Source organism: Bos indicus x Bos taurus, chromosome 3 (genome assembly GCF_003369695.1).
Source record: "Bos indicus x Bos taurus breed Angus x Brahman F1 hybrid chromosome 3, Bos_hybrid_MaternalHap_v2.0, whole genome shotgun sequence".
Lineage (NCBI taxonomy): Eukaryota > Metazoa > Chordata > Mammalia > Artiodactyla > Bovidae > Bos > Bos indicus x Bos taurus.
The window spans coordinates 8,853,180-8,876,334 of NC_040078.1; the positions used below are offsets into that span (position 1 = coordinate 8,853,180).

Sequence of the window (23,155 nt, forward strand, 5' to 3'; positions counted from 1 at the left end):
CATCTTTTAATTTCATTGATTTTTTTTTCTATTGTGTTTTAGTCTATATTTTATTTATTTCTGCTCTGATCTTTATGATTTATTTTCCTTCTATTTACTTTGGGGTTTTTTTTTTGTTCTTCTTTCTCTAGTTTATAATCCTTAATTCCTAATGTAAACATTCATGTATCTTTCCCTTGTGGTCAGACTCTTAGGTGTTTTCCAGAACTTCACCATCACACATGGCAAAATAACATGTTTCTGTAGGTAAGCCTTACATTCCTTTTTGAGACGAGATAACCCTCAATCCAACTTCTTCAAGAAGCATTGTTTTTAAGTTCTTTTAACACTTGGTAGGGGGAGAGATTAATTCCCATTTCCTCCCTCTCTTCCTGCTCCTTTTTGCTGTAAGTCAGTGTTAAAATAAATTTCTTGGTCCAAGATGGAGCTGCTTCAGCTCAGGATGTCAAGTGAGCAAAGTGAAACTCAGATAACTTGTGTCTCTCCAAATGTTTCCCTTGATCAGAAATGCAGTATATCTGGTCAGCCAATCCCCAAAGGCCAAGCCAGCTTTGGGTCTTCTCAACCTAAAGAAGGTTGATGATGTGGCTCCAGCCAATCAGATATTTTCTGTTTCCTTGTTCTTTATTGTTTATCCTATAAAAGTGTCCTGTCTCCTGCCCAATTTGCAGTTCTCCAAATGGAGACTGTACACTTGATGAAGTGTTTGTTTGTATCACCTAAGCTGTTCATTTTTTAATGCCAGTAAACAGGACTAGAATAGGCCACCTTAGAATGTGCCACTTTGGCAGGTGAATTATTTTGTGTTGAAGTCAACTAAGTTTCAGCCATCCAGGAAAAACTTTTTACCACCCCTTAAAATTGCCTAAAATAATTTAGAAATGTGGTCTGTACCTGAAAGAGGGTTATTACCAGAGACAGCTTTTTCATCTGAGACACTTATCTGTACAGCAGGCAAATATCTGTTAACCAAGTATTTGCTCTTCTCATCTTCATGTGAGCTGTCTTCTACCCCTATGAAGTCCTAGCTCCCCATTTCTTTTATTAGCTTAGGATGGTATATAAGCCTTAATTGCCTGACTGCCTTTGAGTCTCATATTCCTATGGGTCTCCTGTACATATAAATTAAATTTGTTTTTGTCTTGTAACTCTGTCTTCCATTGATCTAATTATCCCAGCCAATAAACCTAAAAGATAAAAAGAGGAATTTTTTTCTCTCCTACAATAGACATCTCTCTTTTAAGGGCTGAGCATTCACTTTAATGCTTCTGTTATCTTATCCTGAGTTGACTTTTGGGAAATTAACCATTTTTTAAAAAAGTACTATTGTCTTTGCTAAGCATCAGTATCATATATGAATCTGACTACAGACCAAGAGCTTGTTTCATATAATCCCCACCACTGGAAGCACTGTAAGGGTTTTAGAGATAAGAAGCTAGAGGCTCATGGAACCCAAGTCTTTGGTGAGAGTTGCTCTGCTAGTAAATGCTCTCAACCCCAGGCCTGCCTGTCTCCAAAGCTATGTCATTTTCTCCATCTAAAGCTGGGAAGAGGGGGATTCACCCTTCTCAAGCTTTGAACCACATCTTCCTCTGCAGTGGCTAATAGGTGGTGGAGAGGGCTTTGGTTTTTTTCTAGCCTTAGTTGCACTCCGAAGTGTGGAACTTTAGCAGGTCTCCTAGTTTGGTTTCAGTTTCAACATCTGCAAACTGAATACCCCAGAATAGCTTGCCTCATAGAAGTCATATGAGGACCCAATGGGACAAAATTTATGTGGAAGTAACTGGCCCTTAGTGAGGGATTGTTGGGTGAGGAAGCATGGGGAGAGAGGGGAGTCTAAGAAGACTCACTTGTTGAGAGGTTTAGGTGGGTGTAAAATGCTAGTGGAATCTCAATGACACATTTTCTCCAGTGGAGTCAGGCAAACACCCTGAGAGGTTGTCATCTCAGTCTAGGGAATACTGTAAGGTAGTATTTTTTCCAGTTAGAATAATGGAGTCACACTCTTGCCTAAAGACCCACCTGACTTTGGACTGAAGGAGAGAGAACAGCCCAGCTCAGAAAATAAAGTATCAACATTTTAATTAAAGACAGAATCAGTATTACTAATCTTTCCTCTTCCTTTGGTCTACAATCTGCCTTGGCAAGACATGCATTTATTTAAAATTTTGATATTTTGTCCATCACAGTGATGGGACTGAGAGCAAGCCACCTTAAGATGTGCAACTGTGTCCAGCAGATTATTTTAAGCTGAAAATTAATCATCAGTTAAGGAGGTTAGTCATCAGTTAGGTCTATTAAACTGTAACTTGTCTTCTGATCAAACTTGCTTTAATTGTTTTTACAAAAACTTCCATGTCCTTCAAGCATCATGCAGCCTAAATAAAACGTTTGGCCTAATTGCTTTTTAGGAACTTGGAGTCAGCTGTTCAGTTGGAGATTGAGACAGTTAAGACTGATTAAGATCTCTGGTTCTCCAACTGGGCATGCATGAGTATCCTCTTGATGACATTTTAACATTCAGTTCAGTTCAGTTAAGTTGCTCAGTCATGTCTGACTCTTTGCGACCCCATGAATCGCAGCACGTCAGGCCTCCCTGTCCATCACCAACTCCCGGAGTTCACTCAGACTCACATCCATCAACTCAGTGATGCCATCCAGCCATCTCATCCTCTGTCGTCCCCTTCTCCTGCCCCCAATCCCTCCCAGCATCAGAGTCTTTTCCAATGAGTCAACTCTTCGCATGAGGTGGCCAAAGTATTGGAGTTTCAGCTTTAGCATCATTCCTCCCAAAGAAATCCCAGGGCTGATCTCCTTCAGAATGGACTGGTTGGATCTCCTTGCAGTCCAAGGGACTCTCAAGAGTCTTCTCCAACACCACAGTTCAAAAGCATCAATTCTTCAGCGCTCAGCCTTCTTCACAGTCCAACTCTCACATCCATACATGACCACAGGAAAAACCATAGCCTTGACTAGACGGACCTTTGTTGGCAAAGTAATGTCTCTATTTTGAATATGCTATCAAGATTGCTGGGAGAAATATCAATAACCTCAGATATGCAGATGACACCACCCTTATGGCAGAAAGTGAAGACGAACTAAAAAGCCTCTTGATGAAAGTGAAAGTGGAGAGTGAAAAAGTTGGCTTAAAGCTCAACATTCAGAAAATGAAGATCATGGCATCTGGTCCCATCACTTCATGGGAAATAGGTGGGGAAACAGTGGAAACAGTGTCAGACTTTATTTTTCTGGGCTCCAAAATCACTACAGATGGTGACTGCAGCCATGAACCTAAAAGACACTTACTCCTTGGAAGGAAAGTTATGACCAACCTAGATAGCATATTCAAAAGCAGAGACATTACTTTGCCAACAAAGGCTCGTCTAGTCAAGGCTATGGTTTTTCATGTGGTCATGTATGGATGTGAGAGTTGGACTGTGAAGAAGGCTGAGTGCTGAAGAATTGATGCTTTTGAACTGTGGTGTTGGAGAAGACTCTTGAGAGTCCCTTGGACTGCAAGGAGATCCAACCAGTCCATTCTGAAGGAGATCAGCCCTGGGATTTCTATGGAAGGAATGATGCTAAAGCTGAAACTCCAGTACTTTGGCCACCTCATGCGAAGAGTTGACTCATTGGAAAAGACTCTGATGCTGGGAGGGATTGGGGGTAGGAGGAGAAGGGGATGACAGAGGATGAGAGGGCATGTCATGACTAAGTCGATGGATGTGAGTTTGAGTGAACTCTGGGAGTTGGTGATGGACAGGGAGGCCTGGCGTGCTGCGATTCATGGGGTCGCAAATAGTCGGACACGACTGAGTGACTGAACTGAACTGAACAGTTGTCCACTTGTAGTCTGCACTGAGAAACAGTTTGGTGAAGCAAGGTTCAATTCTGGCTGGAGGTGTAATTTTTAAAATGCTTGTGCTTAAAGAACGTAGCAAGAAGAGAGTAGCCTTTTTATCCAAAGCAAAGGCTGGTAAAAATCAAGGTGACTCCAAGAAAATGGCTCCTCCCCCAAAGGAGGTAGAAGAAGATAGTGAAGATGAGGAAATGTCAGAAGATGAAGATGATGAGAGGAGTAGAGAAGAGGTTGTTATCCCTCAGAAAAAAGGCAAGAAGGCTACCACAACTCCTGCAAAGAAGATGATGGTTTCCCCAACAAAAAAAGGTTGCAGTTGCCACACCGGCAAAGAAAGCAGGTGTCACCTCTGGCAAAAAAGGCAGCAGCTACACCAGCCAAGAAGACAGTTACACCTGCTAAAGCAGTAGTAACACCTGGCAAAAAGGGGGCCACCCCAGGCAAAGCATTGGTAGCACCTCTGGTAAGAAGGGAGCAGCTTCCTCAGGCAAGGGAACAAAGAACGGCAAGAATGCCAAGAAAGAAGACAGTGATGAAGAACATGAAGATGACAGTGAAGAGGAAGACTAAGATGATGAAGAGGAGGATAAGCCAGCTGTGAGGAAGGCAGCTGCTGCTTTTGGTGCTGCTCCTGCCACAGATGATGACGATGATGAGGATGACGATGACGAGGAGAAAGAGGAGGAAGAGGAAGGGCTAAGAGTGCTGCTGACGATGATGCTGATGAGGAGGAGGAGGATGATGATGAAGAGGAGGAGGAGGATGACGATGATGAAGAGGAGGAGGAGGAGGAAGAAGAAGAGGAGAAGGAGGAAGAAGAGGAGGAAGAGGATGACGATAATGAAGAGGAGGATGATGAGGAGGAGGAAGAGGAGGAAAAGGAAGAGGAAGAAGAGCCTGTCAAAGAAGCACCTGGAAAACGAAAGAAGGAAATGGCCAAAAAGCAGCTCCTGAAGCCAAGAAACATAGAACCAACTACATCTTCCAATCTGTTTGTTGGAAACCTGAACTTCAATAAATCTGCTCCTGGGTTGAAAATAGGTATCAGTGACCTTTTTGCTAAAAATGATCTTGCTGTTGTCGATGTCAGAATTGGTGTGTCTAGAAAGTTTGGCTATATGGATTTTGAATCTGCCTGAGACCTGGAAAAAGCCTTGGAACTCACTGGTTTAAAAGTCTTTGGCAATGAAATTAAACTATACAAACCAAAGGGAAACAGTAAGAAAGATTGAGATGCAAGACCACTTTTGGCTAAAAATCTGCCTTACAAAGTTACTCAGGATGAATTAAAAGAAGTGTTTGAAGATGCCGTGGAGATCAGATTAGTCAGCAAGGATGGAAAGAGTAAAGGGATTGCTTATATTGAATTTAAGACAGAAGCTGATGCAGAAAAAACCTTGGAAGAAAAGCAAGGAACAGAGATAGATGGGTGATGCAGGCGGATTCATGTTGATGTATGGCAAAACCAATACAATATTGTAAAGTAATTAGTCTCCAATTAAAATAAATAAATTTATATTAAAATAATAAAATAGAACATAGTTAAAGGTCAAAGTCAAGACCATATAGATGGAAGGAATAGCACTTGCAGTGGTGAATCAAAAACCCTGGTTTTAAGCAACCTCTCCTATAGTGCAACGGAAGACAGTCTTCAGGAAGTATTTGAGAAGGCAACTCATATCAAGGTACCCCAGAACCAAAATGGCAAATCTAAAGGGTATGCATTTATAGAATTTGCTTCATTTGAAGATGCTAAAGAAGCTTTAAATTCATGTAATAAAAGGGAAATTGAGGGCAGAGCCATCAGACTGGAGTTGCAAGGACCCATGGGATCACCTAATGCAAGAAGCCAGCCATCCAAAACTGTTTGTCAAAGGTCTCTCTGAGGATAAAAACAGAAGAGACGTTAAAGGAGTTGTTTGATGGCTCTATTCGAGCAAGGATAGTCACTGACTGGGAGACTGGATGCTCCAAAGGGTTTGGTTTTGTAGACTTCAATAGCAAGGAAGATGCCAAAGCTGCCAAGGAGGCCATGGAAGATGGTGAAATCGATGGGAACAAAGTCACTTTGGACTGGGCCAAACCTAAGGGTGAAGGTGGCTTTGGTGGCCTGGAGGAGGCAGAGGTGGCTTTGGAGGCCGAGGTGGTGGCAGAGGTGGCCAAGGTGGATTTGGTGGCAGAGGCCGGGGAGGCTTTGGAGGGCCAGGAGGCTTCCGAGGAGGCAGAGGAGGAGGAGGAAACCATAGCCACAAGGAAAGAAGACGAAGTTTGAATAGTTTCTTCTATCCCTGTCTCCTCTCTCTCTTCCATTAGAAAGAAAGGACTCTGGGGTTTTTACTGTGTTACCTGATCAATGACAGAGCCTTCTGAGGACATTTCAAGACAGTATACAGCCCTGTGGTCTGCTTGGAAATCCGTATAGATAACATTTCAAGGGAGATAACCCTGGTGGTGTTGACTGGATATTCGTATAAGCTTTTTAAAGAGATGAGTGATAGAGCTAACCCTTATCTGTAAGTTTTGAATTTATATTGTTTCTTCCCATGTACAAAACCATTTTTTTCTTATGGAGTTTTTTTGTTTGTTTGTTTTGTTTTTTTTTTTTTGCGTTGGGGGTGTAAAGGAAAGCAGAATGTTTTATCATGATTTTTGCTTCAGCAATTTTGGGACAAATTAAAAGTCCTAGAACTCTGAAAAAAAAAAGTAGTAATAAATACAATCATTTACAATATTTACCATGTGCATATCACTCCACTGGGTGTGGTGTCTCAGAAAGGACACATCTATGAAGGGGAACTGGAGAAGGCAATGGCACCCCACTCCAGTACTCTTGCCTGGAAAATCCCATGGACAGAGGAGCCTGGTAGGCTGCAGTCCATGGGGTCGCTAAGAGTCGGACACGACTGAAGCAACTTAGCAGCAGCAGCAGCATGAAGGGGAACAGAATTTGTCATCTCAAAAATATGTCTCTTTAGCATAAGTATTATTTTGTACTGATTGTTTTCACAGAAATAGCAAAAGCTCTGAAAATGAATAGACCTTCCTCTTTATAAGTGACATTTATTTTTACACTTCCCCAATGCACAAGTTGTTTTCCCTTAAATAAAGGAGACACTTCACACCCCCAGACCTGGGATCTCAGATTTGTTCCCAACATTTCCATTCAAGTTGTGTATCCAGAAAGATGTCCAAAAGCAATGTTCTCTCTCGGCATGTTCCTTGTTTGAGTTTCCAGTCAGCCAAACTGTCTTCCACCCGGCTTCTCTTTCCTTGTGCATTTTGACTCCCAAGTCTTGTGTATCCACACTTGACTCCCTGGGTTTCAGAAATCTGTGGTCAGGCCTGCTGCCACTGCCCAGGGAAGTAGTTCCTGAAGGGTCAGTTTCAGGGTCACAGAGAGCACATCTGACCAAAATAAGTGTGAGCTCAGCACAGCACTCGTGAGCTCAGCATGTCACTGATGAGTCAGTAAATCAATCCCCTCTGATTGTTGTCTTCTGCTTCTGCTGCTAAGGTCAGCTGGCCACCCTGAAGTTCTTGCCCTCTTGGCAACCAAGCACTTGGTGTATTCCTCATCTCCAAGCCCTGGAAAGGGAGCTGTTTGAATCTGTGTTAACATTTCAACAGAGATGCTTCTAAGCCCCTTGCTTTGAATTGGCCAATAAATTTCTAGTCAAATTTCCAGGGAGGGATTTGGGGTTTGAGATTTGTCAGCAGTGGATAGGATGTTGGACTCTTTTTTTTTTTTTTTTGCCTCACCCCATGGCTTGTGGGATCTTAGTACCCTAACCAAGGATTGAACCTGGGCCCTCAGCAGTGAAAGCACAGAGTCTTAACCACTGGACCACATGGGAATTCCCAGATTAGGAACTCTTAACTCTGAAGGAGCATAAGGGATAGTTTATTATCGAAGAAAGTCAGTGTTCTTCATTCTTCCTTGATGTGAATTCTTGTGATCATTTTCTTTGGAGCACATGTCTGTTTACATGACATTGTTATAGATAGATGCCGTTGGTGTATCTGACAACATGGGCAGGGAGTAGGGTTCTGTTACCTGTCGGGCAGACATAAAGATGAAGAATGCTGTAAGGGAGCAGGGCTCTGGATCCTCCCAGGAGACCCCACCATCCCAGAAACTTCACTGCCAAGGGTACTCAACCCAACCCCTGCCACTGTGCTTGCTCCTCTGTTTAATCATTTTGACCTTAGAAAAACTATCTCTCAAGCTTAACCCACATTTATCTTGAATGCTTAATGGACTGAACTTTCCTTCTAACAATCTATCCAAACCAACCTTTCCTATTACTAAGCACAGTGCTTGCCCCATCCTCAATTTTCTGATCTGGTTTGAAGATGAGAAAGGAAGGTATCCCTGCTTCCACCAAGTGTGATCTCTGAAGGAATAAGATTTACAAACTTACTGTGTTGGTAGTAATTTGACTGTGGGGGGAGGTGCAAACTAGATGTAACATAGCTAGACCTTGGAAAAGAAGAGGAATGTTCTCCTGCCTCCGGTTTACAAGTGACCCGAAATAAGCTGGAATTGTCTCCCCAGCCATCCATCCCTTTCTCCCAGGCACAGCTGAAGCCGTGGACCTTTCCCCATGCCCTCAGTAAGGCTCTTGCTGATTTTCCCTATCAGTCCTACCTGGAACCTCTCTCCTACTCTATTTGTTCCACTTTATCCCCACTTCAACTCCTAAAACACAATTCTCCCCTTTTCCCCACATACTTGTAAACTTAAGCAACAGGAATGGGATATACTGGGTGCCTTTTAGTACCAGGGAAAATGAAATCCCTGGGGCCCAAGAAATTCTAGGTAATCTTGAATAAGAAAAGAGGATGGGACACCTAAGATGAAACTCAGCCCTAAGGGTTCTTACCTTTGGGGCTATGTGCACAGTGGAATAGATGGTATTGGCTGGGTTTTCCTCTGGAATAGTGTCCTGTTAGAAAACAAAGACAAAGAAGGCAATGGCACCCCATTCCAGTACTCTTGCCTGGAAAATCCCATGGACGGAGGAGCCTGGTAGGCTGCAGTCTATGGGGTCGCTAAGGGTCAGACACGACTGAGCGACTTCACTTTCACTTTTCACTTTCATGCATTGGAGAAGGAAATGGCAACCCACTCCAGTATTCTTGCCTGGAGAATCCCAGGGACGGGGGAGCCTGGTGGGCTTCCGTCTATGGGGTCGCACAGAGTCGGACACAACTGAAGCGACTTAGCAGCAGCAGCAGAAAACAAACAAAAGAAATCATCACCTACACCCTGGGTCCTTGGAAGAAAAGTTATGATCAACCTAGACAGCATATTAAAAAGTAGAAACATTACTTTGCCAACAAAAATCTGTCTAGTCAAAGCTATGGCTTTTCCAGTGGTTATGTATGGATGGGAGAGTTGGACTATAAAGAAAGCTGAATGCCAAAGAATTGAAGCCTTTGAACTGTGGTGTTGGAGAAGACTCATGAGAGTCCCTTGGACTTTGCAAGGAGATCAAACCAGTCCATCTTAAAGGAAATCAGTCCTGAATATTCATTGGAAGGACTGATGCTGAAGCTGAAACTCCAATATTTTGGCCACCTGATGTGGAGAGCTTACTCATTTGAAAAAACCCAGATGCTGGGAAAGATTGAAGGCAGGAGGAGAAGGGGATGACAGAGGATGAGATGGTTGGATGGCATCACTGACACAATGGACATGGGTTTGAGTAAACTCTGGGAGTTGGTGATGGACAGGGAGGGCTGGAGTGCTGTAGTCCATGGGGTCACAGAGTTGGACACGACTGAGCAGCTGAACTGAACTGAACTGAACACCCTGGGTCACATAGACAAGGCTAAAGAGGCATCCAGAATCTGGAGAAGGGAAAGCAGAGGTGGGAAGAGATGGTGAGAGGGAAGAGAGGGTTCTGGAGCAGGAACAGGGAGTGAGAAGTATTCTTGCCCGTGACTGCCATTGTAATTATTAATGACTTTTTTCAAGAAGCAACTGCATTATTTTTAAACTGTGTTCTGTTTAAATCATCTAATAAATATGTAAGATAAATAAGTCCCGTGAGCTATGAATCTCCCAAGTGATTAAAGAATAATTTGAAATAACACTGCTAATGTTGCAAACAAACTCAAATCAGAAAGGGATAAAACAATGATGACAACAGTAACAAAAGCTCCTCCCAGGCCAGAGACAGATATCCTGGGTCAGTAAAGTTTATTCTTGAACATCGAGGACAGTACTGTGGTCTCCAGGGAATGTGTCTTGAGCAGGAGAAGAGGGGGATGTTAGGAAAGTGATTAGTTTTGACAAAAGTCAGGCTGAGTGGAGCACAGAGAGGTCTCTCCTGTAAGGAAGGAAGGAGCTTTCAGAACATCAACAACTTGGAAGAGGAAATGTAATGACTCCTCTTGGAAAAGTTGTGGATAAGTGTAAGAAGATGCATCCTGATCCAGAGGCATTGATGGCTGAAGTAACACTAAGATTTTTGAGGCTCTAAAGTGCTTTAACTTTTTCATTAAGTGGGCCAATGTGGAAAGAGCACTATGACCCCTAAGGAGCAAGCCCAGCCTTGGCTACAATGATTGCTCCCAGGGGACCTTTTGAAGCTGTCTATCTAGTTCTTGTCTCAAAACTGCCTCTCTCTCTCATTTTTCTATAATCAGTTAATCAATTTGGCTCTTCTGGATCTTAGTTGTGGCACACAGGATCTTCATTGCTGGCTGCAGGCTCTCTTAGTTGCAGCGTGTGGGATCCAGTTCCCTGACTAGGGATTGAACCCAGGCTTCCTGCTTTGGGAGTGTGGAGTCTTAACCACTGGACCACCAGTGAAGTCCCCAATTTGTCTCTTGTTATTTGGATTTCTTTCAACTTTATCTTGGGATTTTCTTTTCAAAGAGTTTTCTTTGAATTAACCTTGTGGTCACTGAAGCTTGATGACCCACACATGGGAAGTCTTGGGTGTGGAACATCTGAGCCTCCTCCTGCTGGTTCCTTGAATTGCCTCAGAGGAAAAAGCATCTCTGAAGCCCACCTTCTGACACCATAACTCAAATATGTTAAAGGAACACGTGTACACCCCTGGTGGATGCATGTTGATGTATGGCAAACCCAATATAATATTGTAAAGTAAAAATAAATAAATAAATAAATAAATAAATCACATTTCTATCTCCACTGCCTATACAAAAGGGATCAGGCCTGCTGAGTGGCCATTGTGCCAGGGGGAAGGAGTGATTCCATGGATCACAGTGTTAGCATTCCCGGCTGGGTCAGAACCAAAGGCCATCAATTCCTGCACAGGAAAGAATCCATAAAGATGGAAGAGATATTGAAGAATCCTTGCATCCCTGGGATAAAGCCCACTTGGTCATGGTGTATGATCTTTTTAATGTGTTGTTGGATTCTGATTGCTAGAATTTTGTTTAGGATTTTTGCATCTATGTTCATCAGTGATATTGGCTTGTAGTTTTCTTTTTTTGTGGGATCTTTGTCAGGTTTTGGTATTAGGGTGATGGTGGCCTCATAGAATGAGTTTGGAAGTTTACCTTCCTCTGCAATTTTCTGGAAGAGTTTGAGCAGGATAGGTGTTAGCTCTTCTCTAAATTTTTGGTAGAATTCAGCTGTGAAGCCATCTGGACCTGGGCTTTTGTTTGCTGGAAGATTTTTGATTACAGTTTCAATTTCCGTGCTTGTGATGGGTCTGTTAAGGTTTTCTATTTCTTCCTGGTCGAGTTTTGGAAAGTTGTACTTTTCTAAGAATTTGTCCATTTCTTCCTCGTTGTCCATTTTATTGGCATATAACTAATTAAACTTAAAAGCTTCTGCACATCAAAGGAAACTATTAGCAAGGTGAAAAGACAGCCTTCAGAATGGGAGAAAATAATAGCAAATGAAGCAACCGACAAACAACTAATCTCAAAAATATACAAGCAACTCCTACAGCTCAACTCTAGAAAAATAAATGACCCAATCAAAAAATGGGCCAAAGATCTAAATAGACATTTCTCCAAAGAAGACATACAGATGGCTAACAAACACATGAAAAGATGCTCAACATCACTCATTATCAGAGAAATGCAAATCAAAACCAATATGAGATACCATTTCACACCAGTCTGAATGGCTGTGACCCAAAAGTCTACAAATAATAAATGTTGAAGAGGGTGTGGAGAAAAGGGAACCCTCTTACACTGTTGGTGGGAATGCAAACTAGTACAGCCACTATGGAGAACAGTGTGGAGATTCCTTAAAAAACTGGAAATAGAACCGCCTTATGATCCAGCAATACCACTGCTGGGCATACACACTAAGGAAACCAGAAGGGAAAGAGACACGTGTACCCCAATGTTCATCGCAGCACTGTTTATAATAGCCAGGACATGGAAACAACCTAGATGTCCATCAGCAGATGAATGGATAAGGAAGCTGTGGTACATATACACAATGGAGTATTACTCAGCCATTAAAAAGAATACATTTGAATCAGTTCTAATGAGGTTGATGAAACTGGAGCCTATTATACAGAGTGAAGTAAGCCAGAAGGACAAACACCAATACAGTATACTAACGCATATATATGGAATTTAGAAAGATGGTAACGATAACCCTGTGTACGAGACAGCAAAAGAGACACTGATGTATAGAACAGGCTTATGGACTCTGTGGGAGAGGAAGAGGGTGGGAAGATTTGGGAGAATGGCATTGAAACCTGTGAAATGTCATGTATGAAACGAGATGCCAGTCCAGGTTCAATGCACGATGCTGGATGCTTGGGGCTGGTGCACTGGGACGACCCAGAGGGATGGTATGGGGAGGGAGGAGGGAGGAGGGTTCAGGATGGGGAACACATGTATAATTTTTTTTAAATTAAAATTGAATAAAAAAAAAAAGATGGAAGAGATAAAGTGCATTGGGTTCAAGGGTTATACATTCTCATTTCTCATGTTGTCCGAATCCTTGGAAAAAGCTCAACTAAACAAAGGAGGGACTCAGAGGAGAATCAGGCCCCAGAAAAAATGGGAAAGAACTCACATTAAAAGTAGAGATTGTATCATACTCGGGCATCTCTTCAGGAATGGGAGGGAAGGGAAGAGTTTTCTGATGAGTGTCCAGTTCCTTCTTCTCTTCAATGATCTCTGAAAACAAGTTGAGAAAGAATCAGAGCTGGTCCTCCTTCCACTGGCCACCCTTATTGGTACACCATCCTATTTGAATAACCCACTTAGGGTGATTTTCAAGCATCCTGATTTTCCTGTAACTGAAGGGTTTTCCAGAACATGAGACTTTTAATGCTAAACCCAGGAAAACTCCAAGATGAACTGGTAACCCTCATCACTTTGCTTCCCAAACTCTAAATAGGAAGCAGAGGAGATCATAAATGATTCCTCAGTGTTTCCAGGAGGGAAAGAAGATCTCAGTGTCTGCAGTTCATTCCTAACCAATGCTTAGGTCCCTCCCTGATACCCTCAGTGGACGGTATCAGTGGGAACCCAAAAAGACAAATCAGCAGGGTTTAGGGACATGGGATATAGCATGGAGAAAGACAGACAATGCCTTCTCCAAGAGGAATGTATCTAGACTGAGGTGGGGAGTGAAGAGAAATCTCTGGAGTTGATCCAGTGGAGGGACTTGGGATGGGCTGGGGGCTCTGACAGGGATGGGCTGACTGGAGTGTGCTGGTCTGTGGACCTCAGTGTTGGAGGCCATGGCCTTCTGGTCAGGGGAGCAGAGTCAGCTGTGTGGGGCCTGTGTCAGCAGAAGGGCTACACTAGTAAGTCCCTCTGGGGGGAAAGAGAAGGCAGGCACTGGAGAAGGGACTGATAAGACCTTAGGATAGAAATGAAAGTATTCTCTCCACTGCAGAACCAAGTGCCAATGGATGGTCCTGTCCTTTAGGACAGACTGTGGCTTCTTCATTTCTGCATCCTTAGTGCCAGGCACGAAGCTTGACACACAGTCCAACATATGCTTGTTAAATGAATGAGGGAAAAGATGCAAGATTGAGGTAAACAGTACATACTCTACCTTTTTTTCTTTCTCTTTGTATGATAAAAATAATTAACACCAGTGCGAGGGAACAGAGCAGGAAGAACGACAACAGGACGTAGAGGACCACGTAGGGAGCCTGGCCCCCAGCAGCACCTTTAGAAAGAGAACGGGTGGAGGCACAGCCAGGGAGAAGCATCAGCTAGGGAAAATGGCACAGCTTTTAGAGCAATTGCAACCTTCCTCCCAGTCTGATGATTTCCCCAGGGCTTCTAGTTTTCACAAAAGGTTTGTTCACATGGGAACCAGGAGAAGAAGATATAGGTCTTAAGAACAGGGGCTCCCGGAGAAAGAGGAGAGACAGTCACCTTCACAGAGATTCTGGGCAAAGATAGGGTTTGAGGAGTTGCTGCTGATGGGGTTACTGGCCATGCAGATGAAGGTCATGTCACTTTTCTCCCACCTCCAGGATATGGGGAGAATGGAGCCCCTGTGGGATTCATTGGTTGTCTGGTCCAGAGACTTCCAGCTGTAAGTTACATCCTCTTCTCCATGTTCCATGGAACATGTGAGATTGGTTACACAGGTGCCATTCTTATTCTCCTGCAGACCTATGACGACTTTGGGCTTTGACAGGTACTCTGTAAGAGAAATAGACAACCGAATAGACATCCAGTCTTTGTTTGAACAGCTTCAATATCAGGGGGTTCACCACTTTATGAAGGCAGTCATCCGCCTTTGGACCTGATTCTGCTCACCATAGACATGCAGCTCATACTCCTGGGTGAGGGGATCCTGGAGGGTTGAGCTGTGTATCTCCACACGGTAGATACCTGAGTCGTTCTTCTTCAGTCTGCTGAGCTTCAGGGAGTAGCCTTCATGTGGGAAATTCACTCTTTCCATGTTACGCTTTTGGGTCACTATGACAAGGGCTTTTTTGCCTGCTGTTTTTGGCTGTATGGTAACGAGAGTGGTTGAATTGAAGACCCAGATAATGCTGTCAACTAGATTTACTGAGAGATTCAGAGGGAAAATCACAGACCCACCAATGGCACCAACCAGCTTCTTTGGGATTCCAGAGGCTGCTGGCCCTGCAGAAACAGAGAACCATAAAATAAACCCGAGTCCCTGCCTTTGCCACCAATTACTCACTCCCTTTGGGTCTCGGAAAGGTCCCAAGAAACCCTTTCAGTCTAACCTAGCCAGCCCCAGGAAACCTTTTGGGACCTCTTCACACAAAGACATTGAGGTCAGAATTCTCTGCCTGAAAGGGGTGATGGCAGGTAAATCCACCCCATTTCCAGAGACCTCTGGTTGAAAAGACCAAGCTCTGAGGTACACCGTGAAACCCAGCTCCAGTCTTGACAAGTTCCCGTAGAAGGACAAGTAGGGAGGTTACTGTTCAAGCTCCATGTAGGACTTCCAGGCTGCTCCTGGGAGAGCCAATTTTGATGCAGATGAGGAAGGTGACAGTCTACATGACCTGGGACAGAGGTTCTCAAGCACAAGCCAGAGCACTGACAAGAAAGCTATAAGTTCTTAAAGACAATGGTAACATAGAATTTTGAGGATGATTTATTTTTCTATTTTTTAAAATTAATTAATTTTTTCATTGAAGGATAATTGCTTTACAGAATTTTGCTGTTTTCTGTCAAACCTCAACATGAATCAGCCATAGGTATACATATATCCCCTCCCTTTTGGAGCTCCCTCCCATCTCCCTCCCTATCCCACCCCTCTAGATTGATACAGAGTCCCTGTTTGAGTTTCCTGAAACATACAGAAAATTCCCATTGGCTATCTATTTTATGTATGGTAATATCACCTCACACCGGTCAGAATGGCCATCATCAAATAGTTTACAAACAATAAATGCTGGACAAGGTGTGGAGAAGAGGGAACGCTCTTGCACTGTTGGGAATGTAAACTGATACAGTCGCTATGGAAGACTGTATGGAGATTCTTTTAAAAAAACTAGGAATAAAACCACCATATGACCCAGGATTCCCACTCCTAGGCATATACCTTGAGGAAACCAAAATTGAAAGAGACACATGTATCCCACTGTTCATTGAAGCACTATTTACAATAGCTAGAGCATGGAAGCAACCTAGATGTCCATCAACAGATGAATCGATAAAAAGTTGTGGTCTATATACACCACGGAAAATTTTTCTATTTTATAATAGAATGGAGGGAATTCAAGATCATCCCTAAATGAGGTTCTCATTCACTTGAGTTCCAGTATCCTTTCTTGAGTGAAAAGGAAAAAAATGGGTGACTGGGAGCTCTGAAATATGCCCAGGCTACCTTGTGATGCTTACTCTGAACTATCAGGAATTGTAGTAGGGTTTTAATGCCCACTGTTTCCCCAATTTTTATTTCACTGCAATACTAATTCACCTCAAAAAGCATGACTTGCAAACAACCATCACTGATTTTTTTGTCTCCAGGTGAAAAATAGCTAAGAATGGCTGCTGAAAAAGCTTCCAGAAGTGGTCAAGTGAGTATTTCTAGTAAACAAGTATGAGGAATGAGTCACCTTCTACCTATTAAGATCTGAAGGTTGGCCTCTGGATGTAGCAGTGAGGGAACTTAGATAGGGATTAGCTGTTTGAAAGCCCCGACTCTGATCTCATGTAACCCAAACCAATGCTTACAGGAAGAATTTTTTTTTCTTTCACAGTCTCATTTTATAGATCAGGAACCACAGCCACAATGAGGTTAAGTGACTTACTGAAATACATGGTAAGAGGCAGATGCTACCTCAGTACTCACAGGGTTAAGACCTTATACAGCATATTTTACAAATGAGAAAACTCAATAGTAGAAGTTATTCAAGGTTCAGAAATAGTGGAAAAACTAAAATCAGAACCAAAGTCTTCTCCTTAAAGATGTTCTCTGTAAAAGTAAAAACCCAAAGTTATTTTTCCTTCCTAGTTGGTCATTCTTCCATAAAATATTAAAATTTATATTTTGTGCTGTGTTGGTATAAAAATGGATGTAACACCTGTTAGATTTGTTACTACATAGTCATTATTATTGCAATATTTTTTTTCCTTCAGATTAAAAAAAAATCAAAATGAAAACTAATGTGGGTCCCAGGCACTGTGCCTGCTTGGGCCTGTGCTGATTGACCAATCATTCAGGCTCTTTTTTGTTTCACAGCTAGATCTCTTACCATAGTATTTTCTACCACCCCAGCACTCATGTAACTCATAACTCTTCTAGTAAAACCCAAATTCCTGCAACTGGCTTATTCAGATATCTAAAATCATGAAAGCCTGAAAGTGAAAGTGTTAGTCGCTCAGTCATGTCTGACTGTTTGCTACCCCGTGGACTATAGCCCGCCAGGCTCCTCTGTCCATGGGATTCTCCAGGCAAGAACACTGGAGTGGGTAGCCATTCCCTTCTCCAGGAGATCTTCCCAACACATGGATCAAGCCCAGGTCCTCCATATTGCAGGCAAATTCTTTACCATCTGAGATGCCAGAAGAAGTTTTTATCTAAAATTATAATTCCTGTTAACACTCAATTACCCTAGAAAGTATTATTCCCAAATAACTATTTTGCTGTTACTAAGGGTTTATTCTGTGTCAAATTTTTTTTTGTAAATATTACACCTGTGACTTAGAGCAATCCTGAAAATTAGTTTTGGTCCTTTTATTAGGGATCAGCAACCTTATAGGCCATGGGCCAAATCTGTTCTGCCCCTGTTTTGAAAATAAAGTTTTATTGGAACACAGCCATGTTCTTTCCATAGCAGCAGTCTATGACTGCTTTTCCACTACAAAGGTTGAATTGGATAGTTGTGATAAAAATCATACTGCCTGCAAAACTTAAAATATTTACTATTTGGCCCTTCATAGCAAAAGTTTGTAAACTGGATTTGATTTAAACAAAACCAAACCTCAAGTAACTTGTCCAAGAGCACAAAGCTAGCAGGTGATAATTTGAGGGTTTAACCCAATGTCATTCCAGCCCTGGAGCCTGAACTCTTTACACTGCAGCTCAGTTTGAAGGTCCCTTGGCATTTGTTACAGCTCCAGCCCTTTCCATTACTCCCCATCCTCAGTTCCCTCAAGGGTTTAGGTGTCCACTCTGAATCCCAGAGCCTCACTGGATCCCAAATTCCCATTCAAGTCCTTTCTTGACCATCCTTCAGGTGCAAGCAGTTCTATCAATGCCCCAGAGTAAGGGAATCTGTTGCTACCAAATGTTGACCTAGTCCTCTGATTACAGGTCTTGACCAACTTATTTGCTAAATTTATCTCTGCAAGAACTGGTTTCTCTTCCTGGGTGAATGCTCTTTAAGAGTTGGTTTTTTCTTTCAAACTTTTTCCTCTCTATATCAGTCAGTGGATATATACTTTGGATCGCTCAAGCCTTTGTCAAATCACCCTGTTAAGTAAGCAGGTTTTTTTTTTTAACTGCCCTCCTTGCTTCTCTAATACTAAGGGAAAGATGATTTTTCATTGCTTTCTCTTTGGTCATCTCATGAGGTGTCAGAATAGTCCCAGTAAATGTTACAGACAAAAATTAATTTTATTTTGAATTTTTGATTTATCAATTAATGCATTCATTCTTTTACTTCAATCGCAAGATGAAAGGGGTGAATATTTTGAAGTCAAGTAAAGACTGGCTATGACTTGCCCCTAAGTAGGTGAATTTCCTGGATTAGGGTACATTTCAGTATATTTTTTTTCATTTGATGTGTTGGGGTGATAAAACTGTAAGAGTTTGACTTTCGTGTTTTAGCACTCATGCAACACTTAAGCCACAAGTAAATAATTGTTCTTTTTACATCTCTACATATGCAGTTCTATCTCCCCAGGGTACATTTTAAGAAATGTGAATTTTGTGAATATATAAAAACTGTCTTCAAAATCGTTGTTCCTTGTTAGAATGAAACTGGAGGGCATTACAGTGCAAATTGCCAACGGGAACCTAGATGGAGGACATTGTTCTGTCTTTATTGTATCTTCAGGATGAGAAGAAGCATCATAAAGGAGAAAAGTGGTTCCATGCCATTCCTGTATGTGAGCTCAGAGGTTAGGGGGCTGGACTGGCAAATCCTAACCAATTTTGCTTCCTCTTCCCAGTTGACTGTTTCTTGATCCAGAAACAAGACACTTCTCTTCTCAGGTTTTAAGACAGAACTAAAGCTTCCCTCTCTTGGATGGCTTCCCCACCTTCAGTGTGTGGTCCTCTATAGTTTTACTACATCTAGGTAGGTCATGCTCTGCTCATTCAGTCATTCCTTCTTTTAACAAGAGTTTGTTTAGCTCCATATTTTGGCCAGATACTGTTTAGGAATTGGAGGGTATAAATGGGGAGCAAAATAATCATGATCCTTGTACTCATGGAGTTGGAAGAGAGTCATTAAATAAGTAACAACATGTGTTGTGAAAGGAGAAGTGACAGGTACTTAGGGAACACACAGTGGGGGATGGGGGATGTAACATGTATGATCAGAAGAGCCTAGAGAATGGGTGGCTATTCCCATTTATCTATAAGGCCTGGAGGTTTGGATCCCATGAGATTCCCACCTGGATCAGTGCAGTAAATACTGTAACTTGCCTCCTCTGCATCCATTTCACTCCCTCCTCATTTTGTAGCAGCAAAATGGTTTGGATAAGACTGACAGGCACTCAACTCAAGTAGTAGCCTTCCTCTGGCATTAGTTCAGGGGTATTACATGTCCCAGGTTGACTGTATCTAGAGAAGCCCAGGATTTTTGCTCCTAGGCAAGCAAAAGTTGATGCTGTGGGATGATTGAAGCCTTGGATGGCCACTCACTTAACTACCAGACATGCAACCAGGACTCCCTCCTCAGCTGATCCCCTGTTTATGTCCTAACTCACACTTTTTTTTGGTGCTTTATCCTTTTCTCTGTCTATCGAAATCATGTTTAATACTCATAAAGCCTACTTCAAAGCCCTTCCCTGAGAAAGTCTTCAACTCTTTCTCACACTTAACCCCTTGAAATTCCACCATGATTGTCATTTTATTTTCCACTTTAAATTCCCCAGAAGGAGCTATTCCCCTAGCAGTTGACTAGACATACCATTTTGCTGTGAATTAGCAGATGACTGATCTACAGGCATTAGGTTCCAGATCCTGTGGTGATGGGGTCTGGGATCTCATCCAGGGATGAGTGGAGATGACCTCTCCTCTCAAGCAGCTTGGGGCAGTGTAAAACAGAACTCTGGGCTAACTGGGTGTCAGGAGACTTGGGTTCCATTCTGGTTCCTCTGTAATAATAACTCCAGCAATGAATACTTGGTATAATGAGTATTCCCTTTCTTGATCCTCAAAGCAACTCTGTGTGATAGAGGTTAAGGTGAACTTTATAGATAAAGAAATTGGGGCTCCAAGATGTTGAGTCACTTTCCCAAGACCCCAAACTGGAAAGTGGCAGATGTGACAAGAGGAGACTGTTCCTCGGCCTTCTCTAAAGACCTCATTCTTTCCACTTCTGCCTCCCACTACTGCTTTGAGTTTCAGTATTCTAAAGTCTCACAGGAGAAAAGGCATAACCTTTGTTCACCAGAGTTTGGGTGAGGGTGAAGGGTGAATACAGATGTGGAGGTTGTTTTTGAGAAGCACACAGCAGTCTGAACCATGGTGGGGGGCACAGGGGAAGCAGGCAGTAGTGGTATAAGAGACAGGCTTTGAGAACGCTTCCTACTTTTGGGTCTCATTTCTATAAGAATGACTAAAAGTGAGATTTCCCAAAACCTCTTTTGGGCGGCTTCTTTCAAGGTAAGCTTCTTAGAAGGTGGTCTGGACCCTAATGCATACACATCAGTAACTGGTTAATGCACAACAAAAGAGTATGTCCAGCCACTGCACAGGGAGATAGCTCCTACAGTGAGCATTCCCAGCTACTTTTGGAAGTGGAGGGAGCTGGGAGAGAAGACCCTTTGCTTTTTGCCATGGCCAAGTCTCAGATATTTTTTGCACCAGGAGAGTCAACCCTAAGATGCTCTTCATAACAAGAAGGGACCACAGCTCCTCCCCTTTGCTACACGCCTTTCCTTTGGGTTGTGACCTCCCAAACCTTTTTTCTTGTTTTTCTCTTCTTGTCTTTTTCAACATCTCCCCAATACCATTTCACCCACTTTTTCTAATTTCATTTTATTAACTTTCTCCTCAACACTATTGTATAATAGAATCACCACAAAATTGTGCCCATTTTCCAGATGAGAATACTGAGGCTGCAAGAGTTACTCCTTAGTCCCTCTGAATTTGGCTAGGGTGATTCTTGGTTGGTGCATCCACATTCTGACAATGGAGTTACCTATTCTTCTTGGGCATTTCCAGCACCTACCTTGGCTTCGTGTACCTGGAGAGAGAAGGAATCCCTGGGGAAGATTCAGCTCAAGTACATGTTTATCAAGCACTTTTCCTGGGAGTACAGTGTTAGCCAGTTAGTTTGCTGTGATGAAATGAGCACTAGCTTTGGAAACTCAGTCTCTGCTCTACCTCCTCTTGCCTAAGACATTTGACTTCTCAGAGCCTACATTTTGGGGATAATAATACCTATCTCGAAAACTTGTGAAGAAATTGTATGAAAAATGCCCTGTGTAATACGAGCTTAATAAATGGTGATTTATTATTTATTGTTCTGCATTTGATATCTCATTTAAAACACCACGATAATTTGCAAGTTAGGTTTCATTTTCTGCTATGAATTTGTAAGCAAAAAGTTTCAGAGGCCAAGAAACCTATTCACAATAATATAGTTACTATCAAACTCAGGACTTCTTGTCCAGGGGCAGCACTCCTTCCATGGTCCTACTTCCTGGAAGGTCTAGAACAATCTTGGATTGTCCTTTCAATCACAGGAGGTATAGCATGCAGGCTGCCACAGTCTCTTGGAGCAGGGCTGCTCCAACCAACCTGCTGCCCCAGGTCAGGTTTCAGGCGAGCACCTGGGTTTTGAAAAGTCCTGCCATGTTTCCCCTCCACATCACCATCCCCAAGTTCCACTTCTGATCACCATTTCCGTTCAGGAGAGGTTTTAAAGTGGGGGTCTATACCAGGACCAGGTGCTTCCTAAAAACAGAAACTTTTAAAGAACTCAAGGAGGGTGAGAGTCTGTTGATGCAAAACACTTCAAGAGCTCTGGTGGTGGGGAGGAAAGGATTGGTTTTCTAAGTAGACACTGATTGCATTGCTTGGGTTAAGAGAGAAAATTCAAAAGTTCTCTGCCATTAAAATGATTGTTAAATGCATAATCATTTAAAATATTTTTCTAAATAACATATATTTATATTGATGTAAATATGAAACATGGGCTTCCCTGGTGGCTCAGTGGTAAAGAAACTGCCTGCCAGTGCAGCAGATGCAGGTTCGATCCCTGGGTCAGGAAGATACCCTAGAGACAGAAATGGCAGCCTACTCCAGTATTCTTGCCTGGGAAATACCACGGATAAAGGAGCATGGCAGGCTACAGCCCATGTGATCACAAAACTGTTGGACATGACTTAGCGACTAAACAACAATGAAAATATAAAACATAGAAATACATGTATAAATGTTATAAATATATTTAAATAAAAATATTTAAAATACATATTTCTAAGTAAAGAAATTTACACTTGTACCATCTCAGCATCTCATTTTGTTTTTAAAATTACTCTCAAAATGAGGAAGAGCTGAGGTCTGGAGAAGATGACATTTTTCATCTAATTCACGGCAGACTCCAGGTTAGAACACAGGTCTTCCTGATACCCAACACCACTTCGTTCAACCCTTCCTTCCCTGGGACAGTCAGAAGAGCAGTTAACCCCCAAAGTCATTCCTTCTCCTGTCCCTGCAGTCTCTTTCTGCCATATGTGATTCAGATACCACAGGAAACAAAACAATATTACATGAGAGATAGAGCCTGCTGAGTTGAGCCAGAGATCCAGAGTGGAGCCAGGAGCTTGGAGCTACACCCAGGATGGGGTAGACAATCAGGAAAATAAGAGGATCTGGTTGCACTCACCTGTGAGCTGGCAGAGGAGAAAGATGAAGCATGCTGGGGCGCCAAGCATATTGCTTTCTGGGTGTTAACCACCGAAATAAACGCACTTCCCTTCTGTAGTGTTTATATTTCTTCCCCAGTTAGAAGGTGGGGTCATGGGATAGTGAGTCACGTTTAGTGACTTTTTTGCCTATGTTCACAAAGAATGACTAAATCACTAATGATTAAAGCTATATGGTCAACTGTTTCTGCTATACCACAGGACCTCTCAGAGATTCAGAAGAGAGAACATGGAAGGAAATAGAAGGTTATGGAGAATGAGAGAGTTGCACTGGAGATAAAATAA

The 23,155-nt window shown here is 42.5% G+C and overlaps 1 protein-coding gene and 1 pseudogene across 2 annotated transcripts; one reads left to right on the forward strand and one right to left on the reverse strand.

Moving 5' to 3' along the window:
• Positions 1–421: 421 nt before the first annotated feature.
• Positions 422–6,148, forward strand: LOC113882649 (annotated as a pseudogene).
• A 754-nt stretch (positions 6,149–6,902) lies between these two features.
• Positions 6,903–22,925, reverse strand: SLAMF7 (SLAM family member 7). Of its 2 annotated transcripts, XM_027528409.1 has the most exons (7): positions 22,831–22,913; positions 14,594–14,926; positions 14,204–14,476; positions 13,875–13,991; positions 12,882–12,985; positions 8,743–8,805; positions 6,903–7,913 (listed from the first exon to the last, which is right to left on the reverse strand). In XM_027528409.1, the coding sequence occupies exons 1-7, from the start codon at positions 22,877–22,879 to the stop codon at positions 7,842–7,844; spliced, it is 1,011 nt and encodes a 336-aa protein (XP_027384210.1). In that variant the 5' UTR covers positions 22,880–22,913; the 3' UTR covers positions 6,903–7,841. The 2 variants fall into 2 exon arrangements, with proteins under 2 accessions (XP_027384210.1, XP_027384218.1); XM_027528417.1 differs by lacking the exon at positions 13,875–13,991 and having other exon boundaries at positions 22,831–22,925.
• Between the last annotated feature and the right edge of the window lie 230 nt (positions 22,926–23,155).

Excerpts from the sequence above, each read along its gene's own strand:
- SLAMF7 (XM_027528409.1), bottom strand. The coding sequence starts at position 22,879 with ATGCTTGGCGCCCCAGCATGCTTCATCTTTCTCCTCTGCCAGCTCACA. Across the intron at positions 14,477-14,593 it reads GTATGAGCTGCATGTCTATG|AGTACCTGTCAAAGCCCAAA; the intron begins GTGAGCAGAATC and ends TTTCTCTTACAG. Across the intron at positions 7,914-8,742 it reads CTGTGCACATAGCCCCAAAG|GTAACAGAACCCTACTCCCT; the intron begins GTAAGAACCCTT and ends TCTGCCCGACAG.